This window comes from Benincasa hispida, chromosome 6 (assembly GCF_027475165.1).
Source record: "Benincasa hispida cultivar pf3 chromosome 6, pf3_genome.v1.1, whole genome shotgun sequence".
In the NCBI taxonomy this organism is placed as follows: Eukaryota; Viridiplantae; Streptophyta; class Magnoliopsida; order Cucurbitales; family Cucurbitaceae; genus Benincasa; species Benincasa hispida.
In genome coordinates, this window is record NC_143483.1 from 45,658,374 (window position 1) to 45,680,547 (window position 22,174).

General features: G+C 34.7%; 1 protein-coding gene and 1 long non-coding RNA gene across 5 annotated transcripts; one reads left to right on the forward strand and one right to left on the reverse strand.

Annotated features, from left to right (window-relative positions):
• Positions 1 to 273: 273 nt before the first annotated feature.
• Positions 274 to 1,642, reverse strand: LOC150035696 (uncharacterized). The gene is made up of 2 exons (XR_016530125.1): positions 1,328 to 1,642; positions 274 to 912 (listed from the first exon to the last, which is right to left on the reverse strand). It is a non-coding gene; the product is annotated as an uncharacterized LOC150035696 (long non-coding RNA).
• A 2,360-nt stretch (positions 1,643 to 4,002) lies between these two features.
• Positions 4,003 to 10,275, forward strand: LOC120079250 (protein ALWAYS EARLY 2-like). 4 transcript variants are annotated; one of them, XR_016530121.1, is made up of 11 exons: positions 4,003 to 4,512; positions 4,696 to 4,844; positions 4,919 to 5,025; positions 5,252 to 5,329; positions 6,779 to 7,029; positions 7,170 to 7,223; positions 8,833 to 8,866; positions 8,995 to 9,158; positions 9,263 to 9,441; positions 9,519 to 9,788; positions 9,875 to 10,275. XR_016530121.1 is itself a non-coding variant. In XM_039033409.2 (10 exons), the coding sequence occupies exons 1-10, from the start codon at positions 4,150 to 4,152 to the stop codon at positions 9,670 to 9,672; spliced, it is 1,533 nt and encodes a 510-aa protein (XP_038889337.1). In that variant the 5' UTR covers positions 4,004 to 4,149; the 3' UTR covers positions 9,673 to 10,275. The 4 variants fall into 4 exon arrangements, 2 of the variants coding, with proteins under 2 accessions (XP_038889337.1, XP_090170849.1); XR_016530122.1 differs by having other exon boundaries at positions 9,885 to 10,275; XM_039033409.2 differs by having other exon boundaries at positions 4,004 to 4,512; positions 9,519 to 10,275.
• The last annotated feature ends 11,899 nt before the right edge of the window (positions 10,276 to 22,174 follow it).

Genomic DNA, 22,174 nt, shown 5'->3' on the forward strand with positions numbered 1-22,174 from the left:
GAGTCTTATATAACAACTTTTGACAATCATGTTTCAGATGTTCTGGCTTACGACAATAGTGGCAGACGATCTCTTGAGAATTTGATTTTTGATTATCATAACTATGCTTTTGAAATTTTTTGGTCATCCCTGGAGTAACCCGAAAGTCATTCTTGCTTATAAGAGCACTACTAGGTTGAGAAACAGACAAACCAGATTGAGAACTCTCAATATGAAGAACACGACCGAAGGTCTCCTCTAATGACAAAATTTTAGAATCAGAAAGAATCCGTGTTTTAGCCATTCGAAATTCAGGTAAAAATCTATTAAAAAAATATCATAACAACCATCTTTTCTCGTTGAGCTTGTTGAACTTTGACATTTGGGCTAAAAGGTAATAATAAAGCAAGTTCTGTAGCTGTTTTCTTCTTTTTCTTCTTTTTCTTTTTTGAAAATGAAACAACGCTTTTCATTGTTGTAATGAAATGAGGCTAATGCTCAAGGTTATAATGAGAACAAAAGGAAAAATCAACTTAAAACAAATATAGCCAAAAAGACCAAAACTGATGAAGAACCCCACCACCTTCGATCAAGGCAACTTGGAACCAGCGTACTTGCAGAGGTGGAGCAACTATGTTGAAGTTGCTGGCGATTTGCTCCATCCGTAGAGATTTCCTCTCCATCATTCGGTGAATATCATCAATGGAGCGTCTCGTCAAAGACCTTGGTGATAGGGCAACAGATGAAGCTGCTTCTTTATCGGAAGCATCGGGGTTGTTGCCGTTGATAGGCTTCTTACCCGCCATCAGAATCAAGTTCTTCTCACTCTGATACCAAATCTGGGTAAACCAGTATTGAAGGAAATTCAAAATGATTTTATTAATTCTCAAATGAAGAGTCCAACCTTCTATTTATAGGCAAGGACTTGGTAACCTATTGGAATACAAAGGTAACCGGTTAATTAACTACTTACAACAAATCTGAAAAAACAACTAATATACTAATGTATTTAATACCGATACATCAAGAACACACTTCCTACTATAGTTATCCTAAACCTAGAAAAATAGGCGGCATATCCTACGTCAATCCTAAAACACTGGAAGAAATTAGAAAAGGAGTGACCAATGTTCATGGTATCTTCGAAAAAATGATGCATAATTTGGAACAATTTTCAAGAAGACGACGATAATTCGAAAAGGCTAGAATTGCAAATATTGTGAGTAACACTCATGAAATTCAAGAGCTCAATTGAAGCTGTGAAAGCCAGATGAAACAAAAAATCTAAAAGATTTGAGAGCTAAGTGTGAAGGAGTGGTAAGAAAATATGCTGAGTTCTAGAACTCACGTGTGAAGGACGTTGTGGGAGACGCAAAAGAAAAATCAGTTGAAAAAAGAAACCCAAACTCAAAGTTGCACAACCTATGTGATGACGAAATCGCTAGCAAGAAACAAGAAGCTGAGATGATGGCACCTAAAACCCTATTTGCAGTCCTTGGTGATGTGAAAGAAGCTGCAATCTGAGGTAGTGTCATCGCCTGTGAAGAAGACAAGAAGGAAGAATAGGCAGCCATTTTCGACCCAATACTCATCCAATCCGCCCTAACTTGTTTTGGTAGTTTTTCGACCCGCAATCTACACATTCCAACCTAGTTCCTTTCATTTTGGCCCAACGACCCGTGCAATTCAACCTTACTTTGGTTCTCTTCATTTTTTTTTCCTTAATCCAACTAGGGCCGATTACAAACCAAAAAAACCCTTTCTTTTTACACAATTAACTTAGCCCGTTCTTAACTTTGGACATATCAGAGTTTCTTTTGTTCAAGTCAACAATTTTCTCCTCAAGAGACACTATTATTTGCACTCAATTGGTTTGGAGATGAGTTTCTTTTACATTTTACAACATATTTTGATGTTAAAGATGTTTATTTGTCTTTTTTTTATATTTAATTTCTTTTTAAAACTCGAGAACGAGTTTTTTTTTAGAGGATAGAATGATATAATAGGATTAGGATTAGTTTTCTTGGTTTATTTGGATTAGGATTAGAATTAGTTTATTAGATTATTAGGATTGAGCTTAGGATTAATTTGCTTTCCAATTCTCTATAAATAGATATATTGTCTTCTTGTATGAATAACTTTTAATTGATAATAAAGACTTTGATTTAATTCTTGTAGAAAGTTCTTAGTTTATCTTTTAGGTTACATCATTTCTTCTTAGTTTGGATAGTTTGGTGGATGTTTTTGTTTCTTAGTGATGTCAAATACTTGGTGTAATGCAAGTGCATGTATCAAGTTATAGTGTAGTAAAATAGCCTAAGAGACCAAGTATTATCCTCTGGAGATCAAATGCCTGGATTATGCTTAACTGTTCTCGAATTGTGTTGATTTTATCCAAGGATTGGACTTGTGATGATTTGATTTTAATTTTGAAAATAAATGAAAACAAAGTAAAGAGAAATTTTGAAATTCAAGAGTCAAAAAGTGTTCAAGGGTGTTGATTTCCTTAATTATTTCACTAAGTCATGCAAAAGTTCCTATGGATTATTGTGTTAACGATATGTTTAAGTCTAGAAACTATTTTCTGGTTTACCATCTTTCAATAACAATCCTTACTCATGCAAACATAATTGATTACTAATTGCTTGAAGCCAAATTAAGAAGCATGACATTAAGAATAGTCACGATCAACTTTCATTACCATCCTAACTATTTTCATGATAGATTAGATAATGATCCAACATTATAGTTTCAATTAAACATACAATCTTTCAAATTGAACATTTAATTTAACATGCATTGAGGATCAATAAATGTAATAAGCACGATCATATTGGAAACCATTCAACAACACGTCCATAGAAAATACGATGTATTAACTTAAATCCATAAAAAGTTCATCAATAGCCTAGAACTAAAATGTTTAGTCACTCATTGTTGCTACAAACATACTTTCATACATTGCAACAACCATGAAAAAGTAAAGAGAATAAAGAGAAGAAAAAAAACACTACTATGGTGATGAATCCCATCGATGGAATACATTGGAAACACCTTGATTTTCACCTCAGGATCTCGAGCAGCCTCCAATTGAACCTCTAAATCTCTCCCCTCTATTTTTATCCTAAAACCCTCTCCAAGGCTCTCTAATTTCGTTGTCGTTTGGAAGGTTGAAGGCCCCTAGGTTTTATAGAGAAAGCTTTCAAAAATACATTTTTAAAGCTTTCCAAAAATACATTTCTTTTAGAAAAGAAAAACTTCCAAAAATACATTTTTTCAAAGAAGGAAAACTTTCCAAAACATTTTTTTCTTCAGAGAAAGAAAACTTCGGAAAAATACATTTTTTTCAAACTAAGAAAACCAGGCCCCCTTTTCAATTTGACCTTGTTTCCTTCCATACTTTGGGGATTTAACCCCTTTTCGATTTTATTGAGCAAAATTGGCCTGTTTTCACGCCTTTTCACTTCAAGTTTCGTTCTGTTGCTCAAATCCTGAAAATAACTAGCAAACAACATCAAATCTAACAAAGTTAAGTAAAAATAATTCTAAGTAAAAGACATAAAGTACTTTTAAAGTGATTTTCAGTTTTCATTTAGCTTCCGCGAAGGCTTGATTTGTTTGTAATTCTTTATTTGTTGTTGTTTATGTCGGACACACAAGTTTTCAATCATGTGTGTTGGCTGATCTTATGAAGAGTTCAACTTTCATTCAGTTTGTCTTGAGGCTTCATCGTAGTACTCTCTTCCCAAATCTTTTATTGGCTTCTCTCTGTAGGATATCTGTCTTATTTGGATTGCCTTTATCTTTCGTTGTGTTCTTGTTCCGTCATTTGTTGCTTTCTTTGATCGCCTTTCTTATGGGAGAACATTTGTCTCTTTCATTTTATCAATAAAAAATTTCTTATCCGGTTTGAAAAACTAAAAAAATAAAAACAAAAATAAATCACCCAAAAACACGAAATTAGTTTGAATATAAACTATTTCTGTTAAGGTTTATGACAGATATAATAGTGCTTTTTTTTTTTGTGCCACTAAATTTTTTTTCTAGCATGAATGTTTTTTTTGTTTTGTTTTGTTTTGTTTTTTAAAATTATTATTATTATTGTTAAGGTGAAACCTAAATTCTGATAAATGTTTTCTTGCTGATAAAAACATTTCGGAAATTTTTACAATGGTCCATCAGGACGTACAAACAAGATCATCAGGACGTACAAACCCAAACAAGATCATCAGGACGTACTCTTTCATAAACCCTGGCTGTGACAGTTTGTGTTATCAACTTCATATAGGTAACCGACTTCGTGCTGTGGGGAAGAGGACATCACGTGTTCCTATTTCATATTTAGAGGAAAGAGATAAATGGAAAAACCATGCTTCTGGAAATAAACATTCACAGAAGTCAGAATTTGATGTTAGCAATGATGAAGTTGCACATGATGCCGCATCAGCTTTAGCTGAAGTCTCACAAAGAATAGGCTCTTCCTTAACGTCTGTGCCATGCAAAATAAAAGAGAACATGAAAGTCTCATATGAGGTCAGGGGAAGAATGGAATTCCAGTATTTATTGAAGTTTCTTTTAGCAACGTTATTGTTTACCAGTAGTATTATGCCTGATATTTTAATTGTTCATGCGATTAGTATCCACCCTCTCCTTTCTCGCTCTTTGAAGATAGTTGTCAAGCTTCGTGATGTTAACTTGGACTAGGACTGGTTTCAGGTCAGTGGAGGACATAAAGGAAGACCAAATGAAAAATATGGCTATGATCTCAGTTCCTCAGTAGATATAGAATGTGTAAGGACAGATAAAGCTCACCACAAGATGAAGAAGCTGTACAGAAAGGAGAAAGTTCTAGACGATGAAAACAGGTGGTTTCATCTCTAAGTTTCAATTATACAGAAAATAGACCTGAAGCATCATCTAATATGGTTGACTTGTGCAGCGTCAGTGTTCTAGAGGGAAAGGTTGATTCCAAAATTTCAAATGCAGTATGTGAGCTATCATCTCCACTAGTTCAAAGAAAGAAAAGAAGGAAGCTATCACGTGGAGGTAATTTTCTCGCTCTATTTTCATTCTGTAGTCTTCTATGTAATGTGTGTTTTACATCTGAGTTGGTGAAAGAGTCAGCCATCCAATTTCTGTGGTTGCTAACTTTCTCAAGTTGTGGTTGGTCATTTCAAGATTGTCGTTGGTAAAACAAAATTCTAATCATGTTCGGAACTCTCTGGTTTGTTTATTAAGAAAAAAGTTTCTAATCCACTATTTTTCTGAATAGATGAGAACACTGCTTTAGATGCTTTGCAGACCTTAGCAGATTTGTCTTCCATGATGCCATTTGGTACAATGGAAGCAGGTAAATGCATACTTGTTTGTTCTAATTTATCCTAATTGTGGAGTGTGATATGATCGTTTGATACTCATAATAAATTTGTACATGATTATTCTTGGTTGGGCAACTAAATATTCCTGCTTGTAGTATAGACACGAAGCTTAACATTTTTTTTCGAAAGGAAACAAGATGTTTATTGAATAAATGAAAGAAGCTAATGTTCAAATTACGAGGAAACTAACAAAAAAAAAGAGAAAAAAAAAAAAAGAACTTTCCAAGTACTCTTAGAGCAATACATAGAATAATATAAGATAATTAAACTGGAGAAATAAATATATTCCTGGTCGAGCGTAAGTCTTAGAATATTCTGCAAATAGATTGGAAAAAGAATTAAAAAACGAAGAAGCTTTAACTCTAGCAACTTCAAAATGATCAAGCTAAGGCCGATGCTGGAAAAAGTCATTGGATCCTTGGAGAAATAACACTTAAAGAAAGGATATTGAAACCGGAAAACAGACTTGAAGACTTCAACTTCAGCTACACAGAATATGGTGAACAAGCATTCTTTTACCCTCTTTTTTCACTACACTTACCTTTTCAATTAATCCCCCCTTTCATGTCAACTAACATTTTACATATATGTGTATATATACACACCTCCCATTTCCCATATTTTTCTCTTTTCAAATTTAACCCAAAAGTTCATTTAAATAACGAAGACTCTAAAAGGATGACACAATATAGAATTAATCAATTGTTCTTGTTGGTGCTGTTTGGATTTCTTCACAATGTTCCAGTTGGTGTGCTCTTTATGGATATTTTTTTGTGCTTTATGGATGGTTAAACACTTAATTCTGTCAAGTAAAATTCGTACTCTTACTCTTGTAACAAGCTCTTCGGAGTACTTCCTTGCAATGTCATTAAAAGACGTTTATGTACGTAGCGTAACAATCTGCCATCGACAGTTGATATTCAATTAAGCTACTCTTATTTCCTAATTGATAATTGATCATTACTTTTTGATAATTCTACCCGTAGTAATAGGGAAATTGTATGGATGAAGCTAAAGACATGCATACTCATTAGGCAGTTGCAATTCTTGTCTAAATACTTTATTTGCCTCCTTAGTCCTTAGTGTGAGAATGATGATTTATCCTATGGGTTTCCTTAACACTCAAATGTTGTAGGGTCTAGCGAGTTGTCTCATGAGATTAGTCGAGGTATTCGTAAGCTGGCCCGGATACTTATGGATATAAACAAAAAAGAAAAAAAGCGATAAGATTGGAACGATACAATAAAATTGGAACGATACAGAGAAGATCAATCTTTAAAAACTTGGGTTCATGCTTTCTTCCAATTCAGGCTTCCTTGTTTATTTTGTTAACGTACGATGGCCAAAATATGATTCATTTGTTACCTATGACCTCTCATATTTAATCCACTATATTTTATCATTGTTGATCTTGCATCAAGAACCATCTGTCCAAATTGTGGAGGAAACTGAATCTTTCAATTTGGAAGACAAATCTTATATTCCTGAAGCCACATTATCAGCCCAAAGTGATAAAGGAAAGCAAATCATGATTAATGCAATGTCCAATATTGAGGATAGAGGTCATGGGAAACAAAAATCTGGAAGTGGATTGTCAATTGATGTTGTTTCTAAAAGGAAAAAACGGCCTGAACATCTTGGCACTACGAGGAAGGGAAAACGCAACTTTGTGGTATCATACCAATCATTTTTGACGTTAATGTTATTCTTCCCAATGCTCCTTTTGAAACTTGTCTCCTTGATTCTTCAAGTTTTATCTGATGTATCGACTATAGAGTAATCAGAAAACTACTTTTTCATTGTTATTTGCAGATACCTGATACAAAAGTCCCTGTGGATCTTCATTTACATGAAGATTTGAAGACAGTAAGTGAACCTTTTTACCGAAATTCTCACAGATTCTTACTATAGTAAATGATAAGATAAAATGGAGAAATGATGCAATGAAGGAAATGCTTCATTTGTATTTTGTTTTGTTTTTCTTTTTTTGATAAGAGATAATTTCATTGATGTATGAAATTACAAAAGGGGAGGAGGGGAAAAGAAGCCCCGGACCAAAGGAGTTTACAAAAGACACCTCCAATTGGTCAAAAGAAAATCAAAACTATAAGAATGAAATAGTTTAGACAATTTACACCAGGAGATTGCAATATTAAGCACATGATAAAAAAAAATGGTCGTAGTGTTGAGCTTTGTCGTTGAAGAGACGACTATTTCATTCGAGCCACACGTACCACAAAAAAAACTCTGATAAGCTGTTTCCAAAGGAGATCCTAAGGAGATCCTTCCTGCCCTTGAAAGGATGATCCTTAATCACAAGGGAGAGGAATTGAGTAATATCGGGAGGAAAGACCACATACCAGTTGAAAGCATGAAGGGTGTAGTTCCAAAAACGCTTTGTAAAAGGGCAGAAAATGAAGAGGTGACTTTGAGTCTCATTTGCCTTCTTACAAAGGGTGCACCAGTTGGGGGAGATTGCCAATGAGGAAAGATGGCACAGTAGCTTATCGTGAGTGAGGACGGCCTTGTGAGCAAGCTCCCACAGAAAGAATTTAATCTTTTTAGGGTATTGATCAGACCAAATAGCTTCGGCCGGGCCAACAAACATATTAGTGTTGTTTGTCATCGGATTGATTCGTGCTTTATTTGTATTTTGTAGAATCTTTAACATCCAGATATACAACAAAGTTCTGTTTCTTTAATTTAGCAAAAATAAAGTTTCAAAGGAAAAAAAAAGCATAATGAATGTTAGTTTATGAAGTCATCAGGATTTCGCTTTTAATGTGGAGAAAGAGCACACCACAAGGATCCGAAATTTTGATTTCTTCTGCATACATATCCAATTCTTTCCCTGTAAAATTCTTTGTTCCTTTGCTAAGCTTCTAATCGAGAAGCCTTATGGCATGCACTCTGGTTTCTTCTCAAAAGAAATGCCGCAAAGGACTTGTTGGACGACAAGGAGGAATCTGCCGCATACCAATGCAAGCCTTAACTTTAAAATTTTATCCCAGAAATGCCTAATGGCTTTGTAATTGAAGACAAGATGGTTTGCATTTTTTATGGATTTTTTAAAGAAAACACACTAGTTGGAGAAAAAGGCAGCTCAAGGATTTACTTTTTGTAATCTTTATGCTGCCCACATCGTTTGGACCATTTAGATTCAAAGACCATATGATAAACTAGCTTTCTTTGGGTACGTAGACTTCTAGGATTCAAAACTTTTTACTGTTTCAAAAAGTGATGGGAGCAAGGAAATCATTCTGATAGGTTAGTGAGAATGAGAGGTGAAGGCTGAGAAATCTTGGACAAAAGAGACAGGATGTCACTATCTGAATGACGCTTTGTCTTTCACTAATTTCTCAGATCCCTTGCCCTCTCTTCTGTAGGTTCTAGGCATTACTTCTGCTGTTCTACATTTTGCAGTTACCTTCACAGTATATCACCTTTTTCTTATTGCTATCTTTCTCTTTTGCAGGCCGCATCTGAACATATTAAACCATTGAATAATGGTAATCAAGTTTGTTGTGACAACTTTGGCGTTGACAAATACTGGAAATAGTTCATTGTATTAGAAGTTCTTTGAATAGTGATTAGAAATGAAGAAATTGATATGTCCACTTAATTCCATTTCCTGTAGAAAATCAAGCCACTTTACCCATTAAGTTGGGGAGTCGAAGTAGATGTAAGATGGAGCTTTGGAAATTATTGACCCGTCAAAAGACGAAGTCCAGTGATGACAATTTGGGAAAAGAGCTCACGAAATATTCCTCCTGTGTGCAAGACAGAGCATTCTTCCTCAAGGTAAGAACTTCAGTTTCTTCTTTATTTGGAGGCAATCGTCTCTGCTTCAGCTTTTGTAACTGTAGTACAATGTTGAAGTTTCTGCCTTTGCTTTGACAATTCAGGATAAACTTTCCAACTGCATGTCATCCACCATGGTGCGTAGATGGTTCATCTTTGAATGGTTTTATAGTGCAATTGATTATCCTTGGTTTGCAAGAAGGGAATTTGTCGAATACTTGGATCATGTCGGCCTGGGAAACATCCCAAGGCTAACTCGTGTTGAATGGGGTATCATAAGAAGGTATCTTTCTGTAATTTTTTGTAACTATTATTTGAGAATGTTGTGAACTGAAAGTTTGAAATGTGTCTGTCATGAAGTTCCCTTGGTAGACCTCGGCGGTTTTCTGAAATTTTTCTTCATGAAGAAAGAATGAAACTCCAACGTTATAGGGAATCTGTAAGACAATATTATGCTGAACTTCGTGCTGGCACTTGTGAAGGGCTTCCTACAGATTTGGGAAGCGTATCATAGCTTTGCATCCATATCTAAACACACTAGAAGTTCACGATGGAAGTGTGTTAACGGTTCAACATGACAGCTGCAAGATTCTATTTGACAATCAGGAGATCGGAGTCAAATTAGTTATGGTAGGTTTTCTGTTCTCCATCTCATAGATTAACTCAGATACGATACTGATACTCTTGAGCTTTGAATCTTGTTTAATTGGTAAAAGTTGTTTTAAGATGAAAAGCACATGCCGGGTAGAAGAGCAGGAGGGAGCTATTTATTCTGTTATGATGGAAAGGGACTGAAGATTCATGAAAGTTTTGTCATATTAATCCACATTAGCATGGTTAAGTAAGATACTGCCTAAAATTTGTTTGGTGGTCGATAATTTTGAAAGTGTAGGCACTTGCACTTGCTCACAAGTACACATACGCTTCTTCTGGCACATGGTGAACCAAATAGGTCTGTAAGATATGTTATCTTGTTAACAAATCTAAATGGTATATTTAATTATGTACTTGTATTTTTAGCACTCCCTGACTTGTGGACTTGAAAATTAGTACAAGGCATAACAAGTAGTTCTCAATGTTAATTATGGAGGAAATGACTCTTTCTAGGAGTTCTAAACCCTGCTTATGGCCATCACATTTTTCTTTTCTCCAGGTAACTAGGTTCCCTCCAACGAAGGAACAATAACTAGTAATAGATCTGCTATTTGTAGTACTCTTTGTCCAATCAACATCAATATAGACTTCTATTTGAAGTGATTATGTCTTTTGAATAAAATACCTTTCCTAGGTGTCCCTTTTAGATACCTCAAAATTCTGTAGACAACTTCAAAATGAGTTGGGGCCTATTTGAATTAACTAGAGAAAAAAAATATTTTTCAGATAAGTCATTTTTATTTAAACTAATTTTCTAAAATCTATTTAAAATACACTATGAAAGTGTTTCAAAAATTATTTTGATTGGTTGCCAAACATTTCATTTTTTTTCAAAATGACTTATTTTAAAAATTAAACACTTGAAAAATTAAACCAAACACACCCTTAGTTTAGATGTGTAAAACTCTTAGGTTTGAGAGAGAATCAGAATACTCTATCCATTCACCAAAGATATGAGTGTATACAAGTGTACAAAGCATAGAAAAGGAAAACATAACAAGATATCTACAATAATGGAAAACCCTAACAATAGAACTATAACAAGATGCATGCATTGACTAACTTACCATGCTTTCAATGTATGCAATGTTATGGCATGTATAAAATCGATACATCAATTTTCCAACAAGTGTATTTCTGCTACTTGTAATTTTAAATTAGGTTCAATAGCAGTTTTTGCAATCTTGCAATCATGTAATATCGTTTCTTCAAGTATAATTTCTTTGATTAACAAAGTCACCCTTATTATATCTTGTAAATTCCATCCTAAAGAAATATTCAACGTTCCTAGGTCTTTGATTTCAAACTCACTTGCAAGATTTTTCTTGAGTTCAACTAAATGTGCTTCATCATCACCGGTGAGAATAATGTTATTTACATAGATGATGAAAATCAAGATTTTCTTGTTCTCAGAGTGTTTATAAAGGATTTTAAGAAATCAATAGCTAGACACAACCTTTCCAATACTCAAACCAAACTCTTAGAGTGTGTTTAAGCCCATAAGAGATTTTCTTTAATTTGCAAATGTTACTACATCCGAGTTTCTTTTCAAAACCTGGTGATATGCTCATAAAAACCTCTTCCTCAAGATTACTAATGCAAAAGTCATTTTTCATGTCAAGTCGGTAAAATGACCATCCTAAATTAACTGCAACTGACCAATAATAATAATAATAAGATTTCACATCAAATTGTTCAATAGTTTTTGGAATCGAAATAAAAGATTTTGACTCTTCACTACTCACATTGACCACCAACTCATCATCTGACCTTGAGGCGAGAAAATGTTCAAGATATTGCAAAAGCAATATTTAAAATAAGTTGGTTAACAATGAAAAATTTTGAAACATTACACTGAAATTTAAAAGGGATTAATAATTTCTCACTCAAAATACAAAAACTCAAGCCTCACTTATACTTTTAGATCATTCCTATGGAGAGTTTGAAAGATCCAATTAAAATTAAAGAACATAAATGGAAAATAACTTAAAATTAAATCAAATCTCATCAAAGACAAGACTCATAAATCTCAATATGATCAAAAAACATTTTACTGGTGCAATTACTGAGGGGCATTTGTTATTCTGAGTTTAAGCTGTATGGGGCATGCAATGGAGTCTTATCTTAGTAAAGTATCTTCTGTTGAGAATTTATTACGTTCTTCAATTGGATTCTGAAGAGAATATTATCACATCCTCCCTGTTATAATATGTATCTTTAGCCTGATTAAATAATAAGATCATTATTCTCTCCAAAAGTATTGAGAACATGATATCAGAAAACTCCCAACCTCAAAATGTAAGAACACTTCTGTACTTCGGCTTAAGTTACTCTTTCTTGCATTTTACTTTTGGACGTAAATAATAAGATCATTTTACTTTTGCATTTTATGTACCTCAAAATGTAAGAACACTTTTGTACTTCGGCTTATATGTAGGTGGGTTTTTAGCCTTCTATCTGTTTTATTTTTCATATGTCAGTTTTCTTTCATTACACACTTTTTGGGTTAGATCATTATCCATTGAAGAGACATAAGAAGTTTCGATGCTAATATTATCTAATTTGTTGCTGCTGAGAAGCCTTCCAGCTAGTCATTATTTATTTACTGATATAAAAAAAGTTCCCCTTCAGGATTTTGATTGCATGCCTTTCAATCCAATGGATAACTTTCCAGAAGCTTTTAGACGTCAGCGCTGTTCCATCAACACAGCACCACTTGAATATAAAGAACTACAACAAAATAGCCATCCAAATAGTAGAGAATTGGAGAAAAGATCCAGCCCACACACCGCTGATACATTGGTAACACACTAGAGTTCTAAGTATTTTTTAAATCGAAATTACTCTCTGCATTTTATTAACGTTTTGGAAAATAAGATATTTATGCTATCTTCCTAATTTTGATTCTACAATTGTTTGCTGAATTGATAGTAAGTAATTCAAAATAATTTTTCTTTGGGTTTTAATTTGGATCATAAGTTTGTGGGTTTTAATTTGGATCATAAGCATTTCGACGGGCAGCTTCAAAGCAATCTGACCAACCAAGAAATTTATCATGGAACCCCCTTTAGTTTCTTTCAAACCACAATTCAGCCACAAAGCCTTGACTGCATTGATTCAAATGAAATGAGGCTTTTCTTTAAATGAGGACCAATTAAAACCTGCTGTACATTGTATCTAAAATCATTGCTAAACACCCATGAGGTACTGAAGATGTTGATTAATTCCCACCAACACTTAACTGAATAATTGCAATTGAAGAATAGATGCTATAGATCCTCTCCATTCGGTTTACAAAGAAAGCACATGGAAGGAGACAAGCAACTTAAACGTATCTTATGTTGCATAACTGAGGAGACGTTCAGTAAACCAAAGACCATTATCCATACAAGGATGTTGACACGTCTTGTACAATTTGACTTCCATAATGCATGATAAACGATTTGTCCAAAGGGGAAGAAGGAGAAAGGTGAGCCGAGAGAGATTTTACAGAAAAAATCCCACTCTCTTCTATTGACCAAGATCTTTTATCAAAGTTTTCTATCACTTTTCTAGCTGAAATTTGCCCGAGCAAATTCTGATACTCAATAATTTCCTCCTCTTTAAACAAACGACGAAAACTAATAGACCAAGAGGCCAAAGAGTAATCCCAATGATCAACAACCGAGCCTTTTGGAAACAAGGCTACTTTAAAGAGTCTTGGAAACAAAATGCTGAAAGGAACCACACCATCCCAAGCATCCTCCCAAAAAGCAATATGGCTCCCATTTCCAAGGTTATACTTAGCTAGAACACCCACTTTCTGCCAAGTCCTAGAAATGCTTATCCAAGGACTTCTTAAGCTTCTTCCAACTTTACCGGCCGTGTGCCAATTATAAGAATCTTTACTATGGATGCTTCTAACAACTTGGCACCAAAGTGAATTTTCTTCTTCCAAATATCCCCATCATCCCCACTTTGCTAGAAGAGCCAAGTTTTTTGTCTTGAAGCCTCCCAAACCAAGACCTCCATCTGCTAGAGATCTATTAACAAAGCTCCATTTCACTAAATGGTTGACCTTGCTACCATTGTGACCTTCCCAAAAGAAATTACGCAAAAATTTTTCTAACTTTGAAATAATTGTACCCAACATCAAGAAGGTTGACATATAATATGTTGGAAGATTAGAAAGTACCGAATTATATAAAGTGGCTCTTCCTCTTCTAGACAAATTAAATCTCCTCCATTTATCTAATTTGACATGAATTTTGTCTATTACTAGCTGCCAAAAAGAGACCTGTTTAGGGTAGCCTCCCAAAGGTAAACCTTAGCTAAGGTAGAGAAGAAGAAAATGGACAACTTCACAATTCAAACTAGTAGCAGTGGGTTGCAACTCATTCTCTTCCATATTCACACTACACAAGGCAGATTTTTCCCAATTAATCTTCTAACCCGAGCACCATTCAAACAAATTGATTGATTCCTTTAGTTTTACTAGCATATTATTTTCATGCTTACAAAAAATCAAAGTATCGTTTGCAAATTGAAGGATGCAAACATGGATTTTCTAATTTTCCCACTACAAAGCCTTCGAAAAGTCCATTTCCATGAAGCTTATCTAGAAGAGCTCTCAAGACTTCACTAACTAGAAGAAAAAGGAAAGGTGAAAGGGGATCACCTTGTCTAATTCCCCTTGATGCAAAAATTTTTCCTCTTGGTTTCCCATTAATGAAGATTGACAATCTAGGGTTCTTAACATACCCCATAATCCACTTAATCCCAAACTTTTTACTCAATAACACCTTCTCTAGACAACCCAAATCAACATGATCAAAGGCTTTTTCAAGATCTAATTTAAGAATCCAACCTTTCTTCTTATTAACTCGATAGTCCACCACTTCATTAGCTATCAAGATCGGGTCTAAAATTTGTCTACCTTCTATGAAAGCACGTTAGGTTAGGACAATAATAGAAGGCATGACTTTCTTCAATTGTTCTGCAAGGACCTTGGCAATAAGCTTGTAAGTTAAGTAGTGAGGCTGATTAGTTGAAAATCTTTAACAACAATGGCATTTTCCTTCTTTTGTATTAAACAAATGAAATTTTCCTAAATACATGCATTTAATCTTCCATTCTTATAAAAATCTTTGAATAAAGATTGGAAACTCAGCTTCATTAAGTCCCAAAACTTTAGTAGAAACTGAGCTGTAAAACCATCTGGACCTGGAGCTTTACACTTATCAAGAGCCATCAACGCTTGTTTAATTTCTACCTCTGAAAATCTAGTTACAAGGATAGCATTCTGATTTGGAGAAACAAATGGCCACTCAAAGTTCAAAGGGACATGGCGCATTCCAGACACTTTAGTGAATAACTTCTCGTAGAAGCTCAAGATCAAGCTTTCAATTTCTCGAAACGAATTGGTTGGCACCCCTTGATCATTTACTAACTCAGTAATTAGATTTCTCCTCTTTTTAGCTGCAAGAAACCGATGAAAAAAACTAGTATTTTCATCACCCAACCTTATCCAATTTAGCTTACTTTTTTGGATTAAATTTACCTCCTCCAACCTGTAAAGAGCCAACAACTCAACCTTCAGAGAATTTCGAAAATCCCTATCAGAGTTAGATAACTGAACTGAATTAGCCCAGCATTCCAATTATCAATTTCTTTTAACAATTCCTCCTCTATTCTATTTTTCCTCGCCTGATAAATCACATGCCAAGTTTTAATCACAGTTTTCACCTTTCTCAATTTAATGCTTAGGACAAAACCAGGCCATCCATAGGGTCGACAATTATTCCAAGTTCTTTCAATGATCTTGGAACATTCCTTGTTTTGAAGCCAACTATTACAAAAACGAAAAGGAGACGACCCCCAGTTGAAGGAGCCAGCTTGAAGAATAAGAGTAAAATGATCCGAGAATAGATGTGCTTGATGGTTGACTCTAGTGTTTTCAAACTCATCATCTCAAGCTTTAGTAATGAAAAACCGATCAATAAGTGATCTTGCAATTGAATACCTTCTCGGGACCAAATGTACCTACCATTGAAAAAAGGAACTTCCAAAAGATTAGCTTGATCAATAAAGGTATTGAAGAGACACATACCTTTTGTGGTTCTTCCAGAGGGGAAATGTTCATGTGCGCATCTAGTAACGTTGAAATCTCCTTTAATACACCAGCTTTTATACAATAGGCTGAAAGGGAGAGTAGCTCAGGCCAAACATATTTCCTCTCTTTATAATCATTTAGACCATAGACATTAACCAACATGTCTTTTTGCAAATAGTTATATATTTAACTGATAACGAGTAACCTTCTTTGAGAGTTTCAACATCATGAAGCTTGCTCATATCCCACATTGTCAAGATGCCACCTGATTTACCAAAGGATTCAACAAATTCCCAGCCAATATCCTTAGAGCTCCATACGGTTTTAACAAAAGCAGCATCAAAATCTTATCTCTTCGATTCCTAGATCAAAACAAGGTCCGAATTATGCTTTTTCAAGAATTTTTTTAAGATCAGCCTCTTATTTACATCTTTTAACCCTCTTGTCCATGACACTATTTTCATCACAATTACTGATATGGAGACTCCCAAAGTGACTAGAAGAAAATGATCAACCCAAAGTTAATCCACAATTTGCAACAACAACAATAGCTTGTATGTGAGTTGGGATTTCTAAAGGCAGAATTGGTAGCAAGCTAACAACAGTTTTTACATTTGCAATCTGGTCTTCCTCAGTTTGGAATAGATTGACAAGATCTATCTCAAAGGAATCCTTTTGTGCAATATCAATTTGATCTTCCCCATTCTCATGTTGTTTGGCTTCTTCACTATTAACACTAAAGGGAGAGTCAACTTCTTCAACACCTTTCTTATTCAGAGTAGGGAATGGGGATGGGGAAAAACTTGGGATTCCTCTAAAAAAATTTACCTTAGAGTTGGGCAAGGTGAAAGTTGAGTGATCAAATTTTATAAAGTGAGAGGAAGATTCGATTTGCCTGGTAGAGAGAACAGTGGCTTGAACATGGGCACAACTTTCTTCAATTAGATCCGGGTTGCTTTCCAATACTCTCTTTTTGATGTCTAGCTTTTTCTTAGAGAAAATCTTTGGACTCTTTTTTCTGGCAAAGTGCTTGGGGAATGGCTTAAAGAGTTTAGAAGAAGTTCTTATTTTTTTTTTTTACCTTTGAAGAGATTCTGTTGGCTGCAAATAAGGAAGCTTCAACTGATAAGGAAACCGAGTCGCCATTGTTGTTCTGTATTGAGAGGCTAGTTGTAGAGACTGAAGCGTCAATAGAGAGAGGAACCAACTTTCTTGAAGAAATAGGGGGTAGTGAACTATTGGTAGAAGTGGTACCAGGTGACTTTTGGGCTGCCTCTGAAATCGGTCAAGCATTTTTGGTTGGGAATCATTTGGTTGTGGTTGAGAAGTAATTAAGATTTCTTTATTGAGAGAGATATTATTTGATTTCTCATTGGGCACTGGTGGAAAAGCAGCTGCAACAGTCTTAATCTCTCATTAAAGGTGGCTTTTCGATTTCCTTTGGCTTGTTCACACCAATCCGGTTTGTCTTCTCTAACACAACTTTCTTAGAGTGACTAGTCTGAGAAGTAGTATCAGTACTTCTAGTTGTTTTCCGATGAGATTCTTTCTTGAGGCTTGCAAAAGGATTCCTTGATATATTCGACTTCGACTGAGGAGAAGTTAGGAACATCCAATTTGAATTCATAATATTAAACTCATAGCCTTCATCTATTGAAACTTGATTTAATCTAACTAAGTCAATTGGATTTGACAAATCTTGAAGAAAAAGATTACCATGAACAAATTTAGGCTCAGTAGTTCAAAATCTCCAAAATTTAAAAGGAAATTCCCACGATTTTCATCTTTGATTTCAACCATAGCCGGCATGAGTCCACAAAGATTTTTCCTTACCTGAATTTTGGCTTCTGAGCAATTTAGAAAATTCAATATCTAAAATGCAATGCTTTCAAGACCTCCAAAGTAGGCACCAATAGCTTCGAATGTCCTTCTACTCCAATAATCCAATTGGAGGTTTTTAATAGAAATCCAGTCTCTATACCCTTTAACAAATGTAGGTCTGCTATGTTTCATACTATTCCATTTTTCAAATAAAAGATGGAAAGGATCGATTGACTGCCAATTCCTCGGAGATTCTATCAGATCTTCCAACTTTCCTTGGTTTAATTTTGATCAGAGCATTGTCAATAAACCAGGGATTAATTATAACTTTGGTTTGAGAAGAAATCTTGTAATGATTTAGCTATTTCATTCCAATCATTAAACGCAAATAGCCTTGAGACAACCCAAAGATTGCCAAAATTTTCACCATACACTTCGTGATTCTTCTTTACCCAGAAAGACGTATTTCTTTGTTTTATTGATGCAAAAACAAGGGATGAACACTCATTATATGACGAAGGAGTTGCAGAGGACTGGGCGATCTTTTTCCTTTTTAAAACATCTACATATTTCTCTTTGAGATTTGAAGGGGGAATTATAGGTGGAATTGCATTGCTCTGAAAAATACACGGTTTTGAAAATGAAGACTTATGTCGAACATCACTAACGATCTTATGAAGAAGGCTTTTCAAAATTCCAATAAGAGAAAGCCATCCCTGTTGTAGAGGGCCCATAGGAACGTGTATGAAGAACCGACCATCGGTCGCAGGCCAAACTATGCAATTCAAAAACCAGCCATTAGAGCCCCTGAACTTAGAAAGTTTTATAATCCCGTAGTCATTTTTAAATCTATGAAGGAAGAACCGGTTACACGATCCCTGAATTAGCTATGAAAGTCGTTCCACACGCCATTGTAGATGAGGCAATGCAAAGGGAAACCTTGCTAACGTCCATGTCCTCCACAAAGAATCTGTCAGAGTCATGCCAGATGCAATAATATGACCCATTTACCTTGCAACTTCGAGTTTCCATGTTTGTGAACAATCAGGAAGAGTCCCCAGGAGGAAGGGGAATCATCGAAGAAAAACACACTGGGAGGTTTACGAGAAAAGAGTCACCGGAGAAAATGCGCGAGGAAGATGATGAGAAGGAGGAGAGAGAGAAGAAGGAGGGAGGAGAGAGAACTTACCTTATACAAAAAACTATGACTTTAAGCAATTTGGATCATTAATTTGACAATTGACAAGGCCGGAGTGATACAAAGGTAGCCAATACTTAGATTCTTAGCTTGTCTTATTCTAAAAAATTGAAACCCTTTTTTATAACTTTATATCTTTGTAGTCATTTTTGTAGAGATTGGAGGAATAGAAATATTAATCTCCTATTTCTCTTATTCAATATGTGCAGGTTAGGTCTTCTTATATAGGAGAAAGACCTTTTACAAATATGGAAAGAATAAAAACAATAAAGGAAAAAATATTCATATACAAATATAGAAATTCCAACACTCCCCTTGAAGCTGGTTTGAAGATGTCTTCCATAGCCAGCTTGTCAATCAATTTGTCGAATTGTTTCTTTGGAAGGCCTTTGGTTAGCACATCAATAATTTGCTCTGATGTAGGAAGATAAAGAATACATATCGTTCCCGCTTCAATTTTTTCTTTAATAAAATGCTTATCAACCTCAATATGTTTGGTTCTATCGTGTAGAACTGGATTATGGGCAATAGAAATTGTAGTTTTATAGTCACAATAAATCAGTATAGGCATAGTCAAAGAAAACTTCAACTCTTAAAGTATCCTTTTGATCCATATGCTCTCACAAATTCCATGAGCCAAGGCTCTAAACTCTGCTTTAGCATTACTTCTGGCCACCACATTTTGTTTTTTGCTCCTCCAAGTAACCAAATTTCCTCCAACAAAGGAACAATAACCAGAGGTAGATCTTCTATCTGTAGTACTTCCAGCCCAATTTGCGTCAGTATAGACTTCTTTTTGGAAGTGATTATTCCTTTTAAATAGAATACCTTTTTCTCAAAAGGAATAATCACTTCCAAAAATACAAAATATCTTAAATTTGATACTGCTTTTATCAATGCCTCCTCTTGGTGCTCTCTCTCCAAAGATTTTAAAGATTTCTCCATTCAAGACATCAGTCTCAATTGGAACACCTTCATTTTTCCGCTTTCTTGATCTTGTAACTGCTTAGATTTTGGCAATAATTTATTTTTCAGATTTTCATTTTGGTGTAAGCCTTTATATTAGGCAAGGACTAGTCAGACTTGTACTCAATTATAGAATTTCTACTCTACTTTTTAGGATATAATGAGAATGCTACGGAGGTGTCAACCTAGTTGAGATGTCCTAATGCATTTGCTGATCCTTTTTTATTATATTTTGTTTTCTAGTGTTTGTTTCCTTTCACACATTTGTAACATCTTTCATTATCTTAATGAAGTGGGTTGTTTCTTGTTAAAAAAAAATAGAATACCTTTTCCAGGAGACCTTTTCAAATATCTCAAAATTCTGTAGGTCGCTTCAAAACGAGTCGGTCTAGGAGCATGCATAAACTGACTAACTATGCTCACAGCAAATGCAATATCAGGACGTGTATGAGACAGATAAATTAATCTACCAACAAGCCTTTGATATCGTTCCTTGTCCTTTATTTCTTTTGCTTTTGCTACTAGAAGCTTTATATTAGGTTCAATTTCTGCAATCTTGCAACCAAGCAAGCCTGTTTCTTTAAGTAAGTCAAGGATATACTTTCTTTTGTTAACAAAGATCCATTTTTTGATCTTGCAAATTCCATTCCTAGGAAATAGTTCAACGTTCCCAAGTCCTTAATTTGAATTCACAGGTCAGTTTTTTCTTCAGATCAGCTAAGCTTGCTTCATCATCGCTCGTGAGAATAATATCATCTACATAAACAATCAAAATTGAGATTTTATTATTCTCTAAATGTTTATAAAATAATGTATGATCTGCTTGACTTTGAAGAAATCCATAAGTGGATACAACTTTTCCAAAATGTTCAACCCAAGTTCTTTGGGACAGTTTAAGACATAGAGAGATTTTTTTTAATTTGCAAATTTTACTATAGCCAATTCCCTTCTCAAAACCTGGTGGTAAGCTCATAAAGATCTCTTCAGAGATCACCATTCATACAGTTGGGACAGATGTTTCTTGATAATCAATTCCATATGTCTGAGTGAATCCTTTAGCTACCACCCTGGCCTTGTATCTTTCAACACTACCATCAGCATGACACTTTATGGTAAACACCTATTTACACCCCACTGGTTTGTTATTCTTAGGTAGTTCTACCATTTCCCAAGTTCCATTTTGTTTTAGAGCATTCATCTCCTCCATAACTACTAATCTCCAATTTGAATCATCTAAAACCTCATGTATATTCTTTGGGACAAATAAGTAATCATTTATGGATGTGAAAGATCTATGACTATTTGACAATTTTTTATATGATATAAAGTTTGCAATAGAATGATTGGTATAACTGCGAATACCTTTTCTAAGGGCGATGGGAACATCGAGATCAGACTCTACTGGAAAAGTACTTTGAGTAGTTGAAGGAGTAGGAATAGAAGAAGAATTACCAGTTTTAGTCATTGGGGTCTCAGATTGGTCGTGTGAAGGACCAATTATCTTGTCTTGATTCCCTTGATTGAATTTTCTTCTAGTATAAAACTTAAACTTAAGCACTTGATCAATATGATCATTTTGTAGTATTTCTCCCCTTAATTGAGAAGTTTCTATACTTGGCATCATAGATCTAGTAACATCTGTACGATTAGGACGGGAAAAAGGAATACAAACATCCCAAACATTTTCTTCCAAATTTGGCTTCTCCTCCTGAAGAGAATTTTGGGGAAAATAGGGTTGATTTTCTAAAAAAACATATTCATACTCACAAACAGTTTTTTTTTTTTGTCAAAGGATCAAAACATTTGTAACCTTTTTTATTTAAAGAGTAATCCACAAAAATGCATTTAACAACCCTATGATCAAGTTTGGATCGGAATTGATCGGGTATGTGAATGTACGTAGTACACCCAAAAACTTTGAGGGGTAATTCATAATATATGTGGGAGGTTAGAAATTCTTTTTTAAGACAGTTGATGGGAGTCTTAAAATTCAAGATCTTACTAGGAATTCTATTTATTAGGTAGGTAGCTATAAAAATTGCTTCCCCCCATAGATATTTTGGAACTTGCATAGAAAACATTATAGCACGTGCCATTTTAAGTAAATGCCTATTGTTTCTTTCAACAATCCCATTTTGTCCCGACATGTAGACTGATGAATGATCCCTTTGTTTTTCAAAAATTCACAAAAAAAAACTCATTAAAGTACTCAGTTCCATTATCAGAGTGTAAAATGTAGATTTTGGTTTGAAATTAAATTTCAATCATATTGTAAAAATGTTTAAA

What these genes read in the sequence shown, in the direction of transcription:
- LOC120079250 (XM_039033409.2), top strand. Translation starts at nt 4,150, where the DNA reads ATGGTCCATCAGGACGTACAAACAAGATCATCAGGACGTACAAACCCA. An exon ending in TATTAAACCATTGAATAATG is followed by an intron (nt 8,867 to 8,994) that starts GTAATCAAGTTT and finishes CATTTCCTGTAG; the next exon opens with AAAATCAAGCCACTTTACCC. An exon ending in GAATGGGGTATCATAAGAAG is followed by an intron (nt 9,442 to 9,518) that starts GTATCTTTCTGT and finishes TCTGTCATGAAG; the next exon opens with TTCCCTTGGTAGACCTCGGC.